General features: G+C 43.4%; 1 protein-coding gene across 16 annotated transcripts in view; it reads left to right on the plus strand.

Moving 5' to 3' along the window:
* LPP (LIM domain containing preferred translocation partner in lipoma) overlaps window positions 1-19,145 on the plus strand; it is a 331,648-nt gene that overhangs the window by 152,507 nt on the left and 159,996 nt on the right. For all 16 annotated transcript variants that reach the window (XM_064385623.1, XM_064385626.1, XM_064385629.1 and 13 more), the window contains one exon: window positions 14,136-14,258. In XM_064385623.1, coding sequence (XP_064241693.1) covers window positions 14,136-14,258 — 123 coding nt within the window. The remainder of the gene's footprint in view (window positions 1-14,135; window positions 14,259-19,145) is intronic.

Consider the following 19,145-nt stretch of genomic DNA (forward strand, 5'->3'; position numbering starts at 1 on the left):
AATGTGCTGTGCTCTAAATTAGACTTAAACAAATAACATATATGTTTTCTGAATTTTTAAATGCTCACTGGGTCTCTACAAGTCAATAAGTGTTTGCTCTATAATAGGGGGTTTTAGGTTCTAGGGTGAGAAAAATCAGTAATATAACATCTGTATATGTTGATGAATATTGGGATGCATGAGAGATAAAATTCATGCATTTTTATGTGTGTTTATATATATATTTACACCCTATAGATATATGTATGAGAAATGAATCATAAGTGGGGATATAGAGCAGACTTTCACATTATTGGAAGCAAGCATGCACATTTTATCCCTGCTTTTCCCTCCCTTTTTGTGGATAGCATGACCAGTAGTTCCAGGATCACAAGAGAAAAGGAACACTGAGCACTTCTTTCAGGCAGCTCTTGATGCATCCCATCTTATACACATGTTTATTTTACAATGCCAAACCACATTCTATTTTAAATCTTTAATGAACCTCTGTTCCCATCCATGTAACTTTCCAATTCTTATTCTCTTCAGAATAGACAAAGATGCTTATTATAAACCACAAATTTTACTGAAAGGGTAAACTGGAAAAGTTTTAATTGTGCAGTGTAAGCCTGCCATTCATCTCCCTGCCTGGCTATTAATATCTTGGCAATGTTATAATGCAACACAGCCTTTAATAGCTGAACCTCTCAGCAAGGACTACAAAGCAAGCAAGGACCCAAACAGTTAACTGTGCTCATTATTTTCATCTTGCTTATTACTGTGTTATTTAATGTATTTGTTATGTTATTGTTTAATACAGTCACCCAGCACACAGGATGTGCCAGGACCTGCACACTTGTGCCTTCTTTGGCAGGGGAGCTCTGTGGCTGAGGGTGGGAGATGCTTTCAGAGATGAAACAGGGCAACTTTTGATAATCTGCCATACAGCAGGTGATGAGGTGAAGGAACAGAAGAAAGCAAAAGCCTGGTACAGATTGTGTGTAAATACAGGTATGGGACCTAATAAAAAGTCGTGAGAGGAACCAGAAAGGTCAGAAATGTTGCTGCTTATGATGGCCAGAGCTGATCAAGGTAGATCCATCCCAGGTTAAGACACATGTGCCAGCTTGGGTCCAGACAGGAGGCCGTGCTCCCCCAGTGCTGTGGCCAAGACTACAAACCCTGGTGGGCATCTCCTTGGTCCTGTGGACACATCTCTGAGGGATGCTGTCACACTGCGAATGATGGACTCAGCCACAGCTGGTACCTGCAGAGAGTTTAATCTGTAACCTGCATTATACCCATGGGTAATAGAGACATCAGTGTGGAAATAGTGGAGGCATGGAGAGAATGCAGAAAAAGCAAGCAAATTTATTCTGTCACAGCTTGGCTGGTGACAGACCAAAAGCAACAAATACATCATTTTATCTAAGGTAGAATTATTTAAGCAGAGGGAAAATAAAAAGATAATGAGGATATAGGAATTCTCCTATCAAAGCAGATGAGCTGTGTGATGGGCCAGAGTGAGATAACATGACCAATGCAGAAGAAGTTTCCATTCTTCTCATATCTGAGTGCTAATCAAGTCTGCTGTTGGATTAACAGGTCCTAGGAAAAATCTCTTTCAAGATGGGTTGCTCTTGTCTACGATCCTGGGTAGCCTGTGTTGCATTAGCAAACCATAATGCAGCAGCAAGACTAAAACAGACTGCCAGTAATAAGAAGGAATGCTAAAAACTGCAGCAGACAAATTATTATGCCTCTTCTTTGAAGCTGGCTGGGATTGGAAAAGGTGGTTTAGAAAGTCAGTCTTTCCATGCATTTTGGGCATAGTGGTAGTCTGGAATGTGAGAGAGCAGAGTCAGATTCCCACCTTGGTCTGGTGCTTTAAGTGCTCTGATGCTGTGCAGTGTAGAAAGGAGCTTGGCCAAACAAGATAAAAGGAAATAGAACTCTACTGCTTGGGGAATCCAGTTGTGGCCTAAATTCGGTTTTAGAGCCCTGGAGTTTTTCAAAGAGTAGGGCAAACTTCATTCTATTTTTGATGAAAATTTTGTCTGGCAGCAATGAGATGTGGATATGGAGAAGTTGTGAGAGCATCTAATTTCCAAGAATGGAAGTGGCTGAAATGCAGGTTCCTGTCTCTGTTTTTCAGTTTCCATCACTGGTGAAAAACAGCTTCAGCTGCCATGGAGGGTGGTTTTGTTGTTAGAAAATGTTGCCTCTGTGAGGAGTGTGTGGTTCAGTGACTGAGCAAGTTGGAAGATGGTAGAAATACCAGTGAGAAATGTTGCAGCCAGAGCTGAAGGAATTTGTTCCAGACATGATTTGTAGTGTCTGCTACCATAAAACTCCATCTTTGAAGGACCATTTTCCACAATTGTATTTTCCTGTTTGATTTGCTGATTAAAATGCAGGATGTTAATTAGGTTTAACACACAACAGGTAAGGAAAAGCATCTGGAAAACATCATGTGATGGCTTTAGTATTGGTTTTAATGGTGAGAAAAGTAAAATATAAATGTTTGGGAAAGCTGTAGCAACGCCCAAGTGTTGCTGAAGCCAGTAAGTGACAAAGGTGCTTTACAAACTCCTTTCATGCAGCAGTCCTGAGGCACAGCTCCTTCCCTCTCCATCTCCACATTTCTCTTTTGCCATGGAAACTGTCTCACGTCTTGTCGTGTTAAAGGTCTGGCCTTCCTCCTCAGCTCCTGTGTTGCTTGCCCCTTCCTCCCCCTGTCTCCGGCTCTGCAAATTCCTCCAGTCCAGCCCTGCAGTTCCCTCTCTGTGTGTTCCTGAAGGATGCCACTGCTGAGGTCTGCAGGTACTGGGGTGTCCCACGGGTGGTGGTAGGGCTGCCCTCAGAGAGCAGCGTGTGGTCATTCTGAGGTCAGGTGAGCCTCTTAAAACATGTAGGTAAGGAACACACTTTAGGTGCAGAAGTTTGGCTTCTGTGGCATGTTGGTCCCAGCAGAATTACAGCTCTTTTCCTGAGGTCTCACGTGTGCTGGGGTCTAATGTGTGCTTTTCTGAAGCATGATTTGTGATTGAAAGACAGCATTTTACGTTCGTTTGTCTGCTTGTGGACAATATCAAACTTTGGAGCTCACCCAGGAGGGATCTGCACAGTGGATTCCATTTTAGGGCAGCACAAATTGTTGTTCAGCTTTCTGTGTGATTTGGGTCCCTTTTCTTCAGCTGAGGCTCCCACTTAGGAGATGTGTAGGACGTAAGGTGTCTGAAAAAGACAGTTATTGTTAAAAAAGAAATAAAAGCCTGTGGTCAGCCAGACAAATCCAATACCAGACACACATCTGGCAGCCTTGAAGGGAATGTAGAAGTGGGCCTAATGGTTTGGAAAATGAGATTTCAAATTTTGTGAAGGCAAGAACCTTCTTCAGTGAATGAGACTGTGGGGTTTGCCCAGCCGAGGCCTGCCTGCCCCATGAACTGCAGCCACTGACCACCCCAAAAATGTGTAGACTGAGGCAGAGTCCAGATTTTCCTTTTCTCAGCTTTGAGACATACAGTAGATTTTTAACATGATTCATTTCCTCAGAAGCCAAACCAAGCCATTGATTTTCATGTAGTTTTATACATCCATTCAGCTGACATTTTGCCAGGTTCTCTGGGAATCCTTGCAAACATTTTGGCACTCACCCCTTCCTATTACAGCAAAACAAGCAAACAAACTCAGAAATATGTTATATGTTTAATTTCTGGACCTAGTGCTTACTCAGGCTGTGAAAATTGACCAGCCAGTTTTAATTTTACTTTTTTTTTTCTCATTGGTGATTTCCTAATAGCTTCACAGCCCATGCTCATGAATGCTTTCTCAAATTCAGAGAAGCTTGGCTGTATGCTTAAACTTCATTAAAGTTGATAGAACTTAAGCACACGTGTAAAATTAAGCATATGCTTATGTTTTATACAGTCTTTTTGCAGGTGACACAAACAGCTGCATATGGGTTTCCAATATGTGATTAAATTCCAAAAGGAGTTTTTAAAAACAGTTTTAGTCAACCTTAATTTTCTGAAATTGGTAGCTTTAACAAAACCTATCTTTTTTGATTTAAATTGCCTGAGACGTGTGCCTTTTAAAAAGCTCTTTATTTAACTGTCACAATATGCAGTCTTGTGTGGGATAGAGTTTGTTCATGTAAATTTAATTTCCAGTTAAACTGGTGCAAACACAAGATGATGTCAGTAGATCTTTATGGACTGGCAGAGCTGTTTCTCTCTCACCTCTGTCGAGGTGGGGGCCAGAGCCATTAAATTGTCAGCTGTGCCCTTCTGCCTATTGCAGATCATAAAGCTTTGCCTGGTCACCCAGGGAGACCAAAGGCATCCAGCCTTGATCCACACACATCAAGGGGTGGAGAAATCTTGGAAATTTGTTCTAACGTTTAATTGCCAGCAGTATTACACATAAATGAGTATCTCTGTTATTTCTAAGTGGAATTTCCCTAGCTTTGGCTTCCCGACTGCTGTGTGCTTTTTCTGTTTTGCTAGATTGGACAGTCTTGTGGTATCTGGCATTTTCATTCTGTGAAACTGTTAGTTTTTTAGTTATTGCTATCGAGCTACTCAATCTCCTTCATAGGTCAAACCAAGTGAGTCCTTTATGTGTCTCCTTTTCAGCTGTTTTCTGCTTTTTTGGGGCGTCTCAAGTTCCTAAACTGCTTCCTCCCATGCTGGACACAGTATGTCAGTGCCAGGCTCACCACAAGTGTTGAAAGAAGTAAAATCACCTTCAGCTCTGCGCTTTCCTTGTGCCTGGTGGGAGATGGTGTTTGGTGTGGTTTTCCCCTCTGGGATAAGAATCCAGAGTCGTGGGGCTGGGTGTGACAGATTGCCTTGTGTGCAGGTGTGTGTAATTTGGGGCTTGTCAGACACATGCCATCCTCCTCTTACCTCTCTTCTTATGCCAGAAAAGGAAAGATGAAAATCAGGACTTGGCTGATCTGATGTGAAGATGAATGGAGTCTCTGCTCTTTCATGTCACCAGTGGATCTTTTCAAAATGTAACATTCATGTCATACGAGGCAATGGGAAGGTCTTCCATTATTACAGGGGATGCCTAATGAGATATCTGGTTTCTACATTGATTAAACTTTGCAGCTGTATTGGGGTAATTGGCTGCTCTTTGGTTATGGTCCCCCTTGGAGGCAGATGATGAAATATCTGTTACGTTCTCCTATTTCTCAGTTTTTCTGTAAGCAGCAATGCTCTGTGGGGAACATCAGCTCTGCTTGATGGCTAATTAAACATTAATTTGTGATGATACTGGAGCAGATTTTAAGTTGGTGGGAGACTGGGCAAAGAAAGGGGAAACTTTTAACAGTCACCATAATTGTCAATAATGAGGCCTAATGTAATTGCATTAATTAAAGAAAAGGGATATATTCCCTTCTGCTGTAAAGTTAGTTAAAGTCAGTGAAAGTCATGCTGGGTCAAAAAAACTTCATGGGCAGCTGTTCTTGCCCTGTGGACAGACAGGTAGTGCTGTCCTGCCCAAAGTGTAAAGAAAAAAATTATATATCCCAGTTCTTATTGTATATTCTGCCGATGAACAGGAATGTTTCACAAATTCAATTTAATTCCCAAGGACGAGTAATTGTAACTCCACCTGGAGAATATTAAATTACCTTAATGGAAAAATAAACTGGTTTTATACTCCCCCTTCTCTCCCCACCTTTCCCATTCAGTTTTCAAATAACTTTATTTGCCTCCTTAGTTTATTAATACACTTCTCATCTTGCTGCTGATTTTGCATCTGGTAGCACTTAACACAGACAAGACTCCCAAAGCTTTTGATCAGACATGTTAAGTAAATTCTCAGGACTGTCGGGTCTGCTGCTCTGGCAGATGTTGTCTCGTGGGACTCCTCCTCTCTCTTCATCCCCTGAGTGTTCCTTATCAAATCCACCCTGTTGCTTCCATGTGCTGAGGATTGTGGTGCCTTTCCCCACATATTCTCTGGCCCACAACATGAAGGTCCTCTGGTCAGCTGAAGGGCATTTGTTGTTTTGCTGGTTTTTGTTGTAGAGGCTCAGGGAAGCGCTGCACTTTTAAAAGCCCCATTTAGCCAACCTTAACATTTCCAGAACTTCCTTCCGTGAGCAAAACAAAACAGTGAGGAACCCACAAAAGCTGGGTGCAGGTTTGTATGCCCAAGGTGGAGGTGCCAGCCTGGGATGCAGCAGGAGCTGGGTAACACCAAGCTGAGGCTGAGGGGACTGGACAGCACGGGACCTCTGGGTTGGCATCTCCAGTTTCTACAAGCACACTCCTGGGCTGCAAGGAGGATTTGTTGAGTGCTGGTTGCTGCATCTTCTTTATTCCTGTTGCATAATTTCATTCTGTTGTCCTCAGGGGCGGCAGAGGGACAAGGAATATTGCAGATCTTCTTGTGGTTTATTGTCCATGTCCCATCAAATCAACCAGTCATCCACTGCTGGTGTTTGATCCAGGGTTTCAGCAGAGCTTACCCCCAGGCCATGGATCCTGTTGGCTAAACTTCTGTGATGCCCTTCCATCCTTATTTTATCTCTGCTCATTCATCTAATATCCATGGCCAGTTCTTGAGAACTCTGGACTAGCCACAGGTGTTTGTGGCAAAATCATCCCTCTGGTGTTAGGGGCAGGAGCTGCTGGGAAGGGAACGTGGTCCTGGATTACTCTTCTGCTCATCCACACTGGTGGCATCCTGCCCCACCATGTGCTGGTGTTGGGACTGGGGCCCTGCTCAGGATAAGCAGGGAGCAAGAGCTTATTAAACAGTGATGGAAGATGACCACGGGCCCCACTGACCCACAGTCCAGTTGCTAGCCACAGCAGTGGCTCAGACCCAGCCATGTCATGGGAAATCAGGGCCATCCTGCAACAGAATGGCAGCTGGAGCTTGAATGGCTTGGACAGGGGTTTGTTGTCTCCTGGTGTGTTTTGTCAGGTCTTGGATGGCAAATACAAAGAATGAAAAGCCCTTTAAGGAGCTAGCTTGGCCCAAGGGATTAGTGTCTTCATCTGCTGGCCTGGACGAGCTTGCTTGTATCTCTGAGTTTCAGCACCTTGCTCCCACCCCTCTGCCTGCATTCCCTTCCCAGGGCTGGTATCCAGTTGACAGTAAACTCCTTGGGACAAGGATGTTTCCTAGGTATTGTGTGAACAGTGTCTGTCACACTGATCTCTAGGGAAATATAAATCTTTATTATCATACAGATTCATAACTGCAACAAAGTCTTGGCTTTTTTTAAATCTATGCATCCCAGGAGGCTGAGTGCAGATGGCTGTAATTTCTGTTGTCTCTGCTAAAAGAAAGGAAGAAATGGGTTTCCAGGTGTTGGGCCAAACCTGGCACTTGGGTCTGTGGTCAGTTGCTTACCTGCAGAGACTGGAATGTACCCTCCAGCAGATGTGACTCCCAGCAGGTGTCAGAAGGTGGATAGAAAACACAAATGGAGACTTCATATGAATGTCTCTAGAGCCAAATCAATGACTAGTGACCAGAGAAAAATGTAAAAGGACAGCACAGAGCATTTTATACTTATTGTGTCTTGGAGTTTTCTTCCATGAGTTTCTCCTGCTGCTTTTGAAATCTCTGTAAACTCATAGCAACCACAGTGTCTTGCAGCAGAAATAGCTCTGCAGCTTAGCAGCGTGTTGTGTGACAAAACACCTACCCCCTTTCCTTTGTTTTGAGACTGATGCCTCCTATTTCCATGCTTTCTTGTTATCTGCTTTATCTGTATTTTTTCTTTTTAAAAATGTTTTTACTATTTGTCCTTTTCATAAGCTTCTTACACCACAGTGAGTTTTTTAATCAGTCGTTAAGGTTTTGCAAGGTGTCTCCTAGCAATGCTTAGCAAATAACTTTCCTTCATCTGCTTGTTTGTTTGCCCCAGCTGAAAGCCCGTGCAGTTCTTTACCACACCTTGTTGCTTCAGAAGGGAGTTCAGTCTGGGTACCCAGTACTATTTGTGTTTTCCATGACTGGAGAAATTCACTGTGGGACTGTGGCTACCCCAGACTAATTGTTGTAGGTGTGGCTGAGCCTTCTGCAGCTTGTTGTGGCACAGCTGCTGGTATGAGCTTTGCCAAGGGAAGATATTTGGCACGTTCACTGGCCCTTTTTGGGACCGTATAGGCTGGTGTTTAGTAGGTGAGCACCCCCACCCTGTTCAAGCCCTGTTCCAGGTAGGCCTGACCTGACTCTTTACAGTGGAATCTTCAAAAGTGGCTGGAGTCAAAGAAACATTGCTCAGTTAAATGACAGTGGCATCTAAGAAGCACCAAATGGTGCCTTGGAACAGCCTTCTTTAAACTTTTGAAGTGTTTTCCTTTGGTCCTGCTAATATCCAGCAACACAAACCAGGTAAAACTATTCTGTGCCTGAAAAAATGAAAGAGCAAGGGGAAAAAATAAATCAAAACCTAACTTCCCTTTGGCTTTTATCCTTGATGTCATCAAAAGACTCAAAAGGATATTTCAGGCCTGGCTTCAGCCTGATGGAACAGCAGGGAAGTTCTTTTCTATTAGATCCTTGATACAATCACATCTGGTGAAATCACTGTGGTCACATCTGCTGAAATCTTCCATCATTTCAGATTTGTTTCAAAAGACTCAATCTTTCTGTTTTTAAAGGGCATGACTTCTTTTCCAGCCCTCCTTGGTGCCTCGAACAGAGATTAGGCATCAATCAAGCATTGAGACCCCCCTTGCCCTGGATGCTGCAGTCAGCTCTTGTCTCTCTGTGCATTTGTGGGGGGGCAGCCTCTTGGGACTGTTTGAATTTACATTAGGGAATTTGAAAGAAAATGTTTACACTTGTCTATAGGCTTAGGGGAAAATAGACACAGCAACTCTTAAGGGTGCTTCATATTCCTGATAGATGCCCTTCAGTATGCATCTTTTTTTGCCACTGCAATGTCTTTTGGGGCTTTAGATGGCTTTTGTGACCTTGGAAAGAAGAATGAATAAGAGACGAGGTAGCAGGGGTGTGTGTCTGAAAAGAACCTTGCCTCTGGCAGTGATATTGTTAGAGAAAGTGCAAAGAAAGGGAAAAAAAAAGAAAAACTAAACACAAGTCCCAGCCTGAAGTGTATCAAGACTGAATCACTTCCTTTCTTCTTCCTGGTTAACATTTCTCACAGTCTCTTCTTGTCAGTACAGTGGATACTATTGACATCAAACACTTTTCTGTCCCTCACCTGTCCCCAGCTAAAATAGGAAATAAGAACTGCATCCTTCTTGCTCTGTCTGCATCTCTGTCTAAGCCCAGTGCCCAAGGCCATGGAGTAAAAAGAGAGGCTCACTCCTGTTTTATTTGCTCTTCCCACCATCTCAGTGCCTATCCCATGATTACAACAGCCTGCAGAGCCTGGTGGAAGCAGGCAGTGGGCACTGCATTTATCATCTCTACCACTGAGACATCTGTGGCTCACTGGCTTTTACTGGGGGAAAAGTCCTTATCTACCATCTACTTGCTCACAACTCCTGGTTTGCCTAAATTCCACTTGTTCCTCTTGTTACCTTTGCCCCAGAAGGCTTTTCTGCTTTTCCCTGTTTTTGGATGTGTAAATGCAAAAAGTGTTGATGTGTTACAGCTCAAAGAGAGCTCCCAAGCACCTCAGGCTAAAACCAATGTACCAGGAGCAGAAGGCACTGTGGGCTCCCAGCTTTGTTTTGAGTCATTAGCTGTGACCTTTCCTAATATCCATGGTGTTCATCTCCAGTCTTTCACTTGTGAGTTAGGAGGTTATCAGTGACCTGTGATAGCACAGTGTGTGAAATGAGCTGATGCTACAAGAAAGGTTGTGTGTTTAGCTGCAGCTCTGCTGTCTTGGAGGTGTCTGCACAGATAAACCAGCACTACATTTCCCACGAATGACAGCTCACCTTCCAGGGACACAGTTCAGAGGATGAGCTGGCCACAGCAGTCAGGAAACATGCAAATGTGCTAAGCTCAGCCTCTGTTAGACAAGATTTTTGAGGTGGATGGAGAGGTGGTGGATATTGAAGCTGGAAAATTGTGCTGTGCAAAGTCAAATATCCAAAGTATTCAGGAGTTTGGCCATTGCCTTGTGTTGGTAGAAAATACACTCTGGGGCTCAGGAGTTACTTGTACCTGCCACCCATGTCAGCAGGTCACTGCTGCAAAGCCACACTCCATGTTTCCCCGACACAGCAACACTACCTGGCAACAGAAATTGGGCTGAGAGGCCAACCTGGCAGCCCACCTTGCCTCTCTGATCTCAGGGGCTAATGCCTAGCCTGAGCTACAGCCCAGGCAGAAAACAGCATGGAGAGAGGGGAAAACAGAATAAAAGAGAGATGGCTGGGCCTCGGTAGGGAAAGGAATTTGGAGCAGGAGCTAGGAAGGACATCTGGGAGCCAGATTCTTCTCTTTGAGCCCACTGCAAGGAGCTGGTTTGGTTAAATGAGAGGCATTCTTGTTCTTCTGCTGAAAGCTGCAAAATACGATAAGAGTAGGTGATCTAGGGTTGTAGGAAGAGGTGACATCTAGGGAAATCATTGTGCTTCTCATGTCTCTTAGCTTGGTGAATAGTCTTACAACCCTTTTAGCACAGTGAGGCAAAATTTGAGACCCTGTGTTGACCTCTGCACTGCATGTTCTATAATGAATGTTCTTGGAGTGGTGTGGGGACCTGTGGCACTGACTGTTGTTGGGTTGTGGGCTTAGCAAAAGTAACGTGAATTTTCATCAGAGCAGAGTGAGTTGATGGGGCTCAGGAGTGGATTAGCATCAGAGCTGCTTTGAGCTGCACACCAGGAATTCGGGGGCAGACAAACAAGCCAAGCAGTGAAGCTCTCTGCTGTTTTTCTCTCTTTTGACTCACAGCAGAGGCTGAGCCAGGGGATAGGAGTGTAGGCGTTGCAGAAGTTCACGTGAGTGGATAGTCTCTGGCATGAGTAATTTGTTGGACTGGGTTGGCTTACGTTTGCTTTTTGTCGAACTCACGTTGGCTGAGCCAAAGATAGCATCCTTTTTCTTTTTAAACCCATTTTTCCATATTCCGCTGGCTGGAAGAGGGGGCGCAAAAGCGACATGTCTGCAACAATGCCATAAATCCAGACAGAAATAGAATTAGCAGTTCCCTCTGGTTCCGGTGTTTGTATCTGCGGGGCTCTGAGCTTAACCAGCCCGGGCTCCTCGGAGCAGAGCCGCGTCTGTGCGAACCTGTTGTGCCTTGGGACCTGGCGCTCGGGTTTTGTTCCAGAACAATATCATAAAACTTTTATAGTAACGTCATGACAAAGAGCATGGGAAGAGGAATAGCTTAACCCTCTCTTGCTGAAGTTGGTGTTGCAAGTGCTCCAGTTTGCCCACGCAGCGAGTCCTTCAGTTGAATATTGAGCACTGTAGGGAGAGGGAAAATTCAAGGTTTGTGGGGATGGGGAAGAAAAAGTAACCAGAAACCTGTCTTTGTGAGGATTACCATTTCTTAAATACCTTTAAAGTCCATTTCTGCCCCAGTAGGCCCTGGCATACATCGGTAGTGTCATTTGTTGGCACTGTTGCACTGCATTACATTCCTGCATTTTAGAGTTGGGCTCTTAATCTATGTTGATTATGCTTTAATTGAATAGATAAATCAGAGCCCAGAATCAATAGAGATGCTTCTATGCTGTTTTATTTTATTTTTCTAGGTTTCCTAAGGACATTTAACTTTTACAACCTTATAACTTGTTCTGCAGCATTTGCTAGTCAGCTATTGCATAATTGTTCTGGGGAATGAGAACCTGGGAATAATATGGCCCAGAAATGCTAAGAAGCAGAAATTAAATTGGCTGATCTTCTCATCTGCCACCATCCCTTCTCTCCAGGGCCAGGGTACCAAGCAGGTCCTGTGTGGACTGTAGTGTTATTCCTGGGTCTGCCGTTGGCTTGATTTGTCACCTCACGTGTTGAGGCCTTGGATGCCCTTTGCATCTCCCCTCTCCTTTCCAGGCTGACTTCTGGCTGCTTAGCTTTAAAATTCTCTGGAGTGGAGCAATCACAGATTTTCTGTCTGAGAAGCCTGTGGCAGTTACAGGCCAACAACTGGAAGATGAAGAAAAACCAAACAAGAGCCATGAAGTGGAAAAGAAGTTGTACTTCTGCAGATTTAAAAATCCAGGTGCCTGCAGTTAGCCAGGAGTAATGGTCTGGGCTAATTCCTGTGAAAAATATTTCTTTTTTGAACAATGGTTTGGATAGAAGGACTTTGTCTCTATAATAAAAATAGGCAAGAGGAGTCAAGTTTGTAAGTATTTTCTAACCTGACTCTCAGCCTTTTAAATGGTGTATTCTTGCATAAGCCACACTGGAGCTTCCATTTTCTTATTAGTCAAGCCAAATACATTGTAATCCAATAAGATTTAATAATCATTAGGTACTAATGGATGCCTCAGCACGTATGTTTGGCAGATCAGAGGCTGCCTACTTTGCATAGCCTGTCTCTCTTTGACCAACTTGCCATTTATGTGTCAGATTGATGACGAGGGAGTTCTTTAAAACAGGTAATGATTGACTGCTCCTAAAATGAAATTTAAATGAAAACTATCTGGAACAGCCAGTGAGCCAAAGGAAAAGGCAAATTTCTGGCTTGGAAAATTGAAGTAACTTGGTGAGAGTGAAGGCAAACAGAGCTGGATTGTCTGCTGGTATGGTCTGAACAGCTTTTGCAGTTGAAATTAGGTGACTTGTTAGGTAATTCTTTAGTATTTTTATTATTGACATTGTCAAGCTCTGAATGAACTCTTCTGCACCAAACTCTGTAGTTGCATGTACACCGAGAGACTCTGTCCTGTCCAGGGGATTTGCAGATAAGTAAGACATGGAAGAATAGAGGACAAATAACTCAGGTTGAGAAAATAGTTTCAGTGTAATAGTTCACTTGGCTCAAGAACTTTGGTTTCTGTGCATGCCCTGGTGGTGGCCTGGCTCAGTGGGTCTAGCCCCTAGCAGCTACTTTGTCCATGGCATGGATCCTCAACTGGTTTTCTTAAATTTCCCATTCCTAGTAGAGCTGCCTAGTTCCCAAAGCACTGAAAACATTGAGGAGGATATTTCCTAGCCTTTACCTACTTTGTGTCCTGTTGAGAGGTCCTGCTGTTGGGTTGGGCTGTACAGTACAAAGATCCTTCCTAGAGGTGTGGGACTAGGTTGATTTATCAAAAACAAAGCATGTGAATGAGTCCGCTTTAAAAATGCTTATTCTAGCAGGGATTGCAGTACTGCCCTTAAACAGTGGTTTGAAAGTCGCATGCTCTGCTGTGGTATTGAGTTCTGGGTTTTACTTTTTGAGGTGGGTAGTGGTGGTGGTGAAAATTCACATCTCTTCCCTTCCAAGTGAGTGTCCCTACCAGCCTGGATACAAATGGGACTGGGCTGTTTTGAAAGCAGAAAGAAAGCAAAATGTATTGAATTAGGGTCCTTGGCTGCATGTTGGCATTTGCTCTGGGCATGGGCTTTCCTGCATAAAAGCCTTTTCACAAGGACCTTACTTATGTTATTTTGTGACTGCTTGTTGCAAATCACACCCTTCACATTGAATCTGTTAGAAATGGATTGAACTTTTTCACTCCTCTTGAAGGAGCTCATTTTTCAGATGAAATTTGTGAAGAAGTGTTGAATCAGACAGGTACACCTATCAAGAATTGATTTAAAATAAGAATAGGTGCACATGGACAGTCACTGGCTACTTTGGTTTGTAGCTCTGTTCTGTTTGTGTTTTGCCTGAGATGAGAACATGGCAGAAGAGATGCTCTTGGGATCCAGGTGCTCCAAGCCTGTCCCCAGCTTTGTCTTTCCAGACAGGTATCCTTCTATAACACATCTTCTCCATCTTGCGGTGTGGGGATTGTCTTGCCTCTTCAGCTTAGCAGCAGATTGCTGAATTGCTAATCCTCCGAGTCAGTTTTACACAATGGGACCCTTGTGGCAAATATGTGAAGAAAAGCCCCAAAGCAGCATAAATTCCTGTGAGATGGAGGCTTGCTGTTAGTTCTGGAGGGAGCTATAAGATTTCAGCATGTTTGTCCCTGCAACCCAAGAGTTATTGCTGGGCATGGGTGCAGCTCCGTGAGGACAGTAAGAAACCATGTGCCAGGCCAAGTGGTTTGAATAACTGGAACTTTTCTTTCTTCTTTAAGGTGAATCCTGGTGGCAAGACACTTGAAGAGAGGCGGTGCAGTTTAGATGCAGAAATTGACTCCCTGACCAGCATCCTGGCCGACCTAGAGAGCAGCTCTCCATACAAACCTCGGACTCAACAGGTTAGTTGCACATTGCGTAAACACAGAGTGGGAAAGGGGCCAGCATCGACTTCTGGAGTCAATTTGCTAAGTGCTTGGTATTTGTTGTGAGAAGGCCAGCCAGTTCCTCCTGATAGCATCCAGATGTGGCTGTCAATGGGGAGAAGGGCGCAGCTGCTCTGAGGGGGCACCGGCTCAAAAGCTGCCGCACCTCTGAGCAAAGGGCCTCTGATCCCGATTGTCAGATTGCCACAGAGATTGTTAGAAAAATACTTGCAAAAAATGGCATTTCATTTGCCTCAACTCTCAACCAACAATGACTCGTGAATTGAAACCTTCTCAGTTCACAAGGACTTTTGTGCTTCTATTTTCTTGTTGTTTTTCTGTTCTGTTAACTTTTGTCTGTCGCGCTGCCAGAAGGATCCAGATAATCCCCATCTCATGAAGTGGCTTGGATCTGAACTCAGCTGTCAGGGTGGCTGTAGCCCAGCAAGGCAGACTGGAATTCGCACTTCTCTGCTGTGTCTAGACGAGGACTGCAGGGGTGACAGTGACTTGGCTAATTTTTGTCACTCATCTAGGTAGTGCTTGAGTGGAGCTATTTAAGTTCTGGTGAGATGTCATCTATTTATCAGAGGAAGTGGTGACACCCCAAGTGGCACTTTTAAAAGGGCAATTCTTGAGATCTCATAAAATCATCCTAGATATGTTTGTGCCTTGTCTTTCCTTTCTAGTCTCATGACTGGTCTCATTCCTTACATATGTGTGGGTCTGTAGGGTGTATATAGCTAGACACATGCTGTATTTCTCTTAGTAAAGCCCCAAAAGTATCAAAAGGATAGGTCAGTGAGGGGTGCACACTCACTATCCATACAAGTCTTCTCTTTGCTTTGTTTTTTTTTTGGTTGTTTTTATTGCTTCATTTCTTTTAAGTAAGTGAGAAGTGATACCTTTGGAACAGAACTAAAGTTGTGATCGGAGCCTCTTTAGATTTGCTCTTCTTCAAATCTGCAAATGGAGCAAAAGCAGAGCAAAATCAGATTTGTGCTCTTTTGAAAGTGTCCACCCTGCACACAGAGGCTCTGGGTTTCCATCCTTTCTGCAGGGACCTCCCTATAAACTCAGCTTTAATTTTAGTGGCATGTGCATAGTTATTGCATAAACTTACAGACTCATCCTTGAAAAATAGTCTAATTTGCGTTAGGCAGTCAAAAAGCCCAACATTGTAAACCAGATACAATTCAGCCCTTTTCCCAGTGGGTTTTTGTTGCAATAAATGAGATGAGTTCTGCTGAGGCACTGTGGTGAATAACCCATGTTCCTTTTGTTTGCATGGGCCAAACACACACCAGTGCACACTGTTACTGGGGAATGCTTTACAGACTCGAAACGCTGCTAGAGTTGGGTGAGAGACATTTGTGCTCCCCATTTTCCTCAGCAATGGCCCCTGTCAGCTCTGACATCTTTGTGGGGACATGTAACTTCTCTACCCATTTCACGAAGCATCTACAGTTTGCTGACAGTGCTCCTGTTTCCTGATGCTTCCTCCTTTGGGATCTGGAGTTCTGTGAATAGGTTGTTTTTTCACTTTTATTTTACACCTTTACCATTAAAAGAAAAAAAAAAATTAAAAATCACTGTGTCCAATCACAGTGTCCAAATGTAAACTTCTGCAGGTGTATTTGAGTTTCCGGAGGATTTGAAGTCATAGCCCAAGTTTGGGACTTGATCTGACTTTGGGAGTTCATCACCCTCCAAGATGATGTGCTCATTCCCGTTCATTCCCATGCTTGTTCCCATGGCTTTCTACCACAGCTTGGGTGGGGGCTCTGCAGACTTGTCCCCTGAACCCAGGAGCACCTGGATGGTGAGGCTCCCAGGTGCACTATGCACTGTGTGGCCTGGTGGGCAGAAGAAGCTGAACTCCATCTCTGGGATCAAATCCCAACTTGATTTGTTCAGTCTATCTGACTTCTCAGCATCTCTTGGTTAATGTAATGGTGTCCTGTGAAAAGTACTGCTGCAGCAGCTTCTAACTAGAGCTGTTAGAGAAAGAAAATGCCAGAGTTGGATGTCTGATCTGCTGTAATTAAAGAGTACTCAGACAAGTCCTTGAAAGGTGGAACTAGAACGTAAAGCTTTGATATTTTCCTTTGTTTGATCTGTACTAAGTATTAAAACTGGTGAGTCATTTGATGGTCTTATAGTAGGATAATAGATTAGGCTGCAAATTGTAAGGTACTTACTCAGAACATCAGCACATTTATTGGATTACATCTTAGCTGACCTTCCCAAATTTATCAGGATAATGGCTGCAGATAGGAAAAAAGAGCTACGACTTGTTTTCAGAGAAGACGTTTCAGTTGTGCTTATGTGGTTAAAGCATTATAATAATTTTATAGGAATGCCTTGCCCTTGGGGATACTCCTATTCTGGAATAAGAGAAATTTTATTGTTACATTTCTTTTTCATACTATCTACAGGACAGTTTTAAAGCAACGTAAGATAAATTGTAACATAGTCCTCTCTCGCTGGAGTAGGAGTGATAGCAGGGTAATGACAAGCAGTTTATTTAACATACACTGCCCATTGGCATGAATTCACACACAGGGAAGCTCTTTTGATCCTTGGTACGAGCTCAAGATTGCAGACACACACTGCACCAGGGGTGCCTCTGACACAGAGGGATGTAATGTTTCTCAGGAAGGGTGGGCCAGCTTCAACCCCAGACACCGTCCCTTGGCCCTTGCTGTTGAGGGCATGGGTGAGTGTGAATCTCTGCACCATCCCTGCACGGCTTACCTGGTAACATTTTTTGTGTGCTGGGCAGGTGACAAGGACACTGCCATGAGCTGAAACTGACCACCATTAAAATAAGGCAGGGAGAGAGTTTGGACGCCTGTGGTCAGCAGTGCCCTCCTGGTACTTCGTGGTCCTGCCTAATTCTAGGCAGCTGGGTGAGAAAGCAAAGGTGACCTGGGCTGAGTCCATGTCTTGCAAGCAAAAGTCTCTCTGACTGAATCATAGAAACAGTCAGAAGTGATTAAATGCAAGTTTTTTTCCTTTCAAAATTGCATGTACCTAAAGGCACAGAAAATTACAAGACTAAATCATCATCTTTAGCCTCAACAGAGCAGCATCTAAGGATGTTTTCTGCCATGTGAGGTAGTGTAGGAGAGATTGTATTTAAAGAATTCAGCTAGAACTGAAATTTTAGAAAGGATCTGCATGACCTTCACCAGCATGACCAGTTCTAGCCCTCTGGTACAGTAAATTGAAATGGACAAGATGACCAAGATGATCTCAAAATTGCCATGACTGCAGTGGCATATGAGGTTTAACTTGCCTTGGGTGTTGTTGGAAGAGCTGCAGATGTACTATGAAAAAAATCTAATTAATTTTTCCTCTCGTTTGGTGCAGTTTGGAAGTACTAGTGTGATGAGTAAAGTACAGAGCTCCTCTTATGTAGCTGCAGTGTGCTTCTGTGTGCATATCACACCTTCTAAATTGCAGTAACTCATTGGAAAGTTCAGAGGCAGAGAACCCACTGCATCTTTCATTAGTTAAAGGAGGCATTAGTAAAAGACAAGATATTAGGTGCTTCATTTCCGTGGATGGGAGTAGGGGCAAGTCATAAATTGTGTGAACCCCCTAAGTAGAGGCCTAGTGAATGCTGTAGTCATCTGACTCCTTTATTAAAGGGTATTTTCCCTAGTTTTTACCTTTCTGCTTAAATCCGTGCATAAGAAATCAGTACAGCAAGGCCTTAACAAAAAAAAAAAAAAAAAAAAAAAAAAAAAAAAACCAAAACAAAAAAAAAAACCCCAAAAAAAAACGTGAAAAAACCAAACAAACACCCCAAACCAAACATGCCAAATTTCAGCCTATAAAACAAATGTTTGCATTTTTTTCAAAACCAAGAAAACTTTGTGACTCTGGAGAAAGGGCTTCCAGCAGAGACTGTGAAAATGAAATACTGGAAATAGCAGCACATGTAAGCTCAGGATTCTTTGTTCCTGCTGTGAATTATGTATTGAATGATGATTGCTTTGTCTGGAATTGGACACCTACCTTCCGAAACTCTTGAGTTGTATCCTGAATTTCCAACAGAATATCTGTTTGGCAAAATAACACTTTGCGGGAGGTGTACCAGGTAATAAGATGTACCTGATCTGATGGTATTTAAGGTTTTTCTAAAAGCAAATGCTCTGTGGCCAATATTTGTGAAGTATTTAAATAGCAAAAAAATCTTGTTTGACCATGCACCATGGCCAAGATGAAATCTGCTTGTGTACAGCTCTCAGAGGCAGCTTGATCCAGAGGGAACTGGGCTGGCAGCATCATTCCCAGCAACCACTGCTGTGCTAAATGACCTTGCATGTAGTGTTTCCCCTCTCCTTCCTCTCAAAATCTCTTCTGTCCTTGTAGCTTGGCAACCTCTTCAACGTGATTTGCCTCTTACTCCCCATGTGTGTGGCATGTAGCAATGTGGAACCTTGGTCTGGGTTGAAGGCCTTTGGGTGATGTGGTTGTGCAAACAGGTGGGGAACATGAAGGCTGAGTTAGGCAAGATTTCTAAGGATTCATGCCTGTGTTCCTGCCTCTGTGTCATTGCCCCCAGTACTAGACACCTGTCACTGTCCAACACTTTAAGCCAAAGTGAGCACTGTTTTGAAGGAAAAGAGGCTCATTCTCAATATGAGCTACAGAACAATAAAAACGTGAAGAAAATTAAATTTAAAAAATCAGTGGTACATTTTCAATAAGTTTCAAGCATACTGGGAAATAATGTCTTGTAATGACTAGAATTTAAAAGGGATTTAAATATTTGACAGTGCTGGTGGTTATCCTGTCACTTCTTTTGATAACCATTTGGGGATAGTAAAAGCAGAGAAAAGGCAATGGACA

This window comes from Passer domesticus, chromosome 11 (assembly GCF_036417665.1).
Source record: "Passer domesticus isolate bPasDom1 chromosome 11, bPasDom1.hap1, whole genome shotgun sequence".
NCBI lineage: Eukaryota > Metazoa > Chordata > Aves > Passeriformes > Passeridae > Passer > Passer domesticus.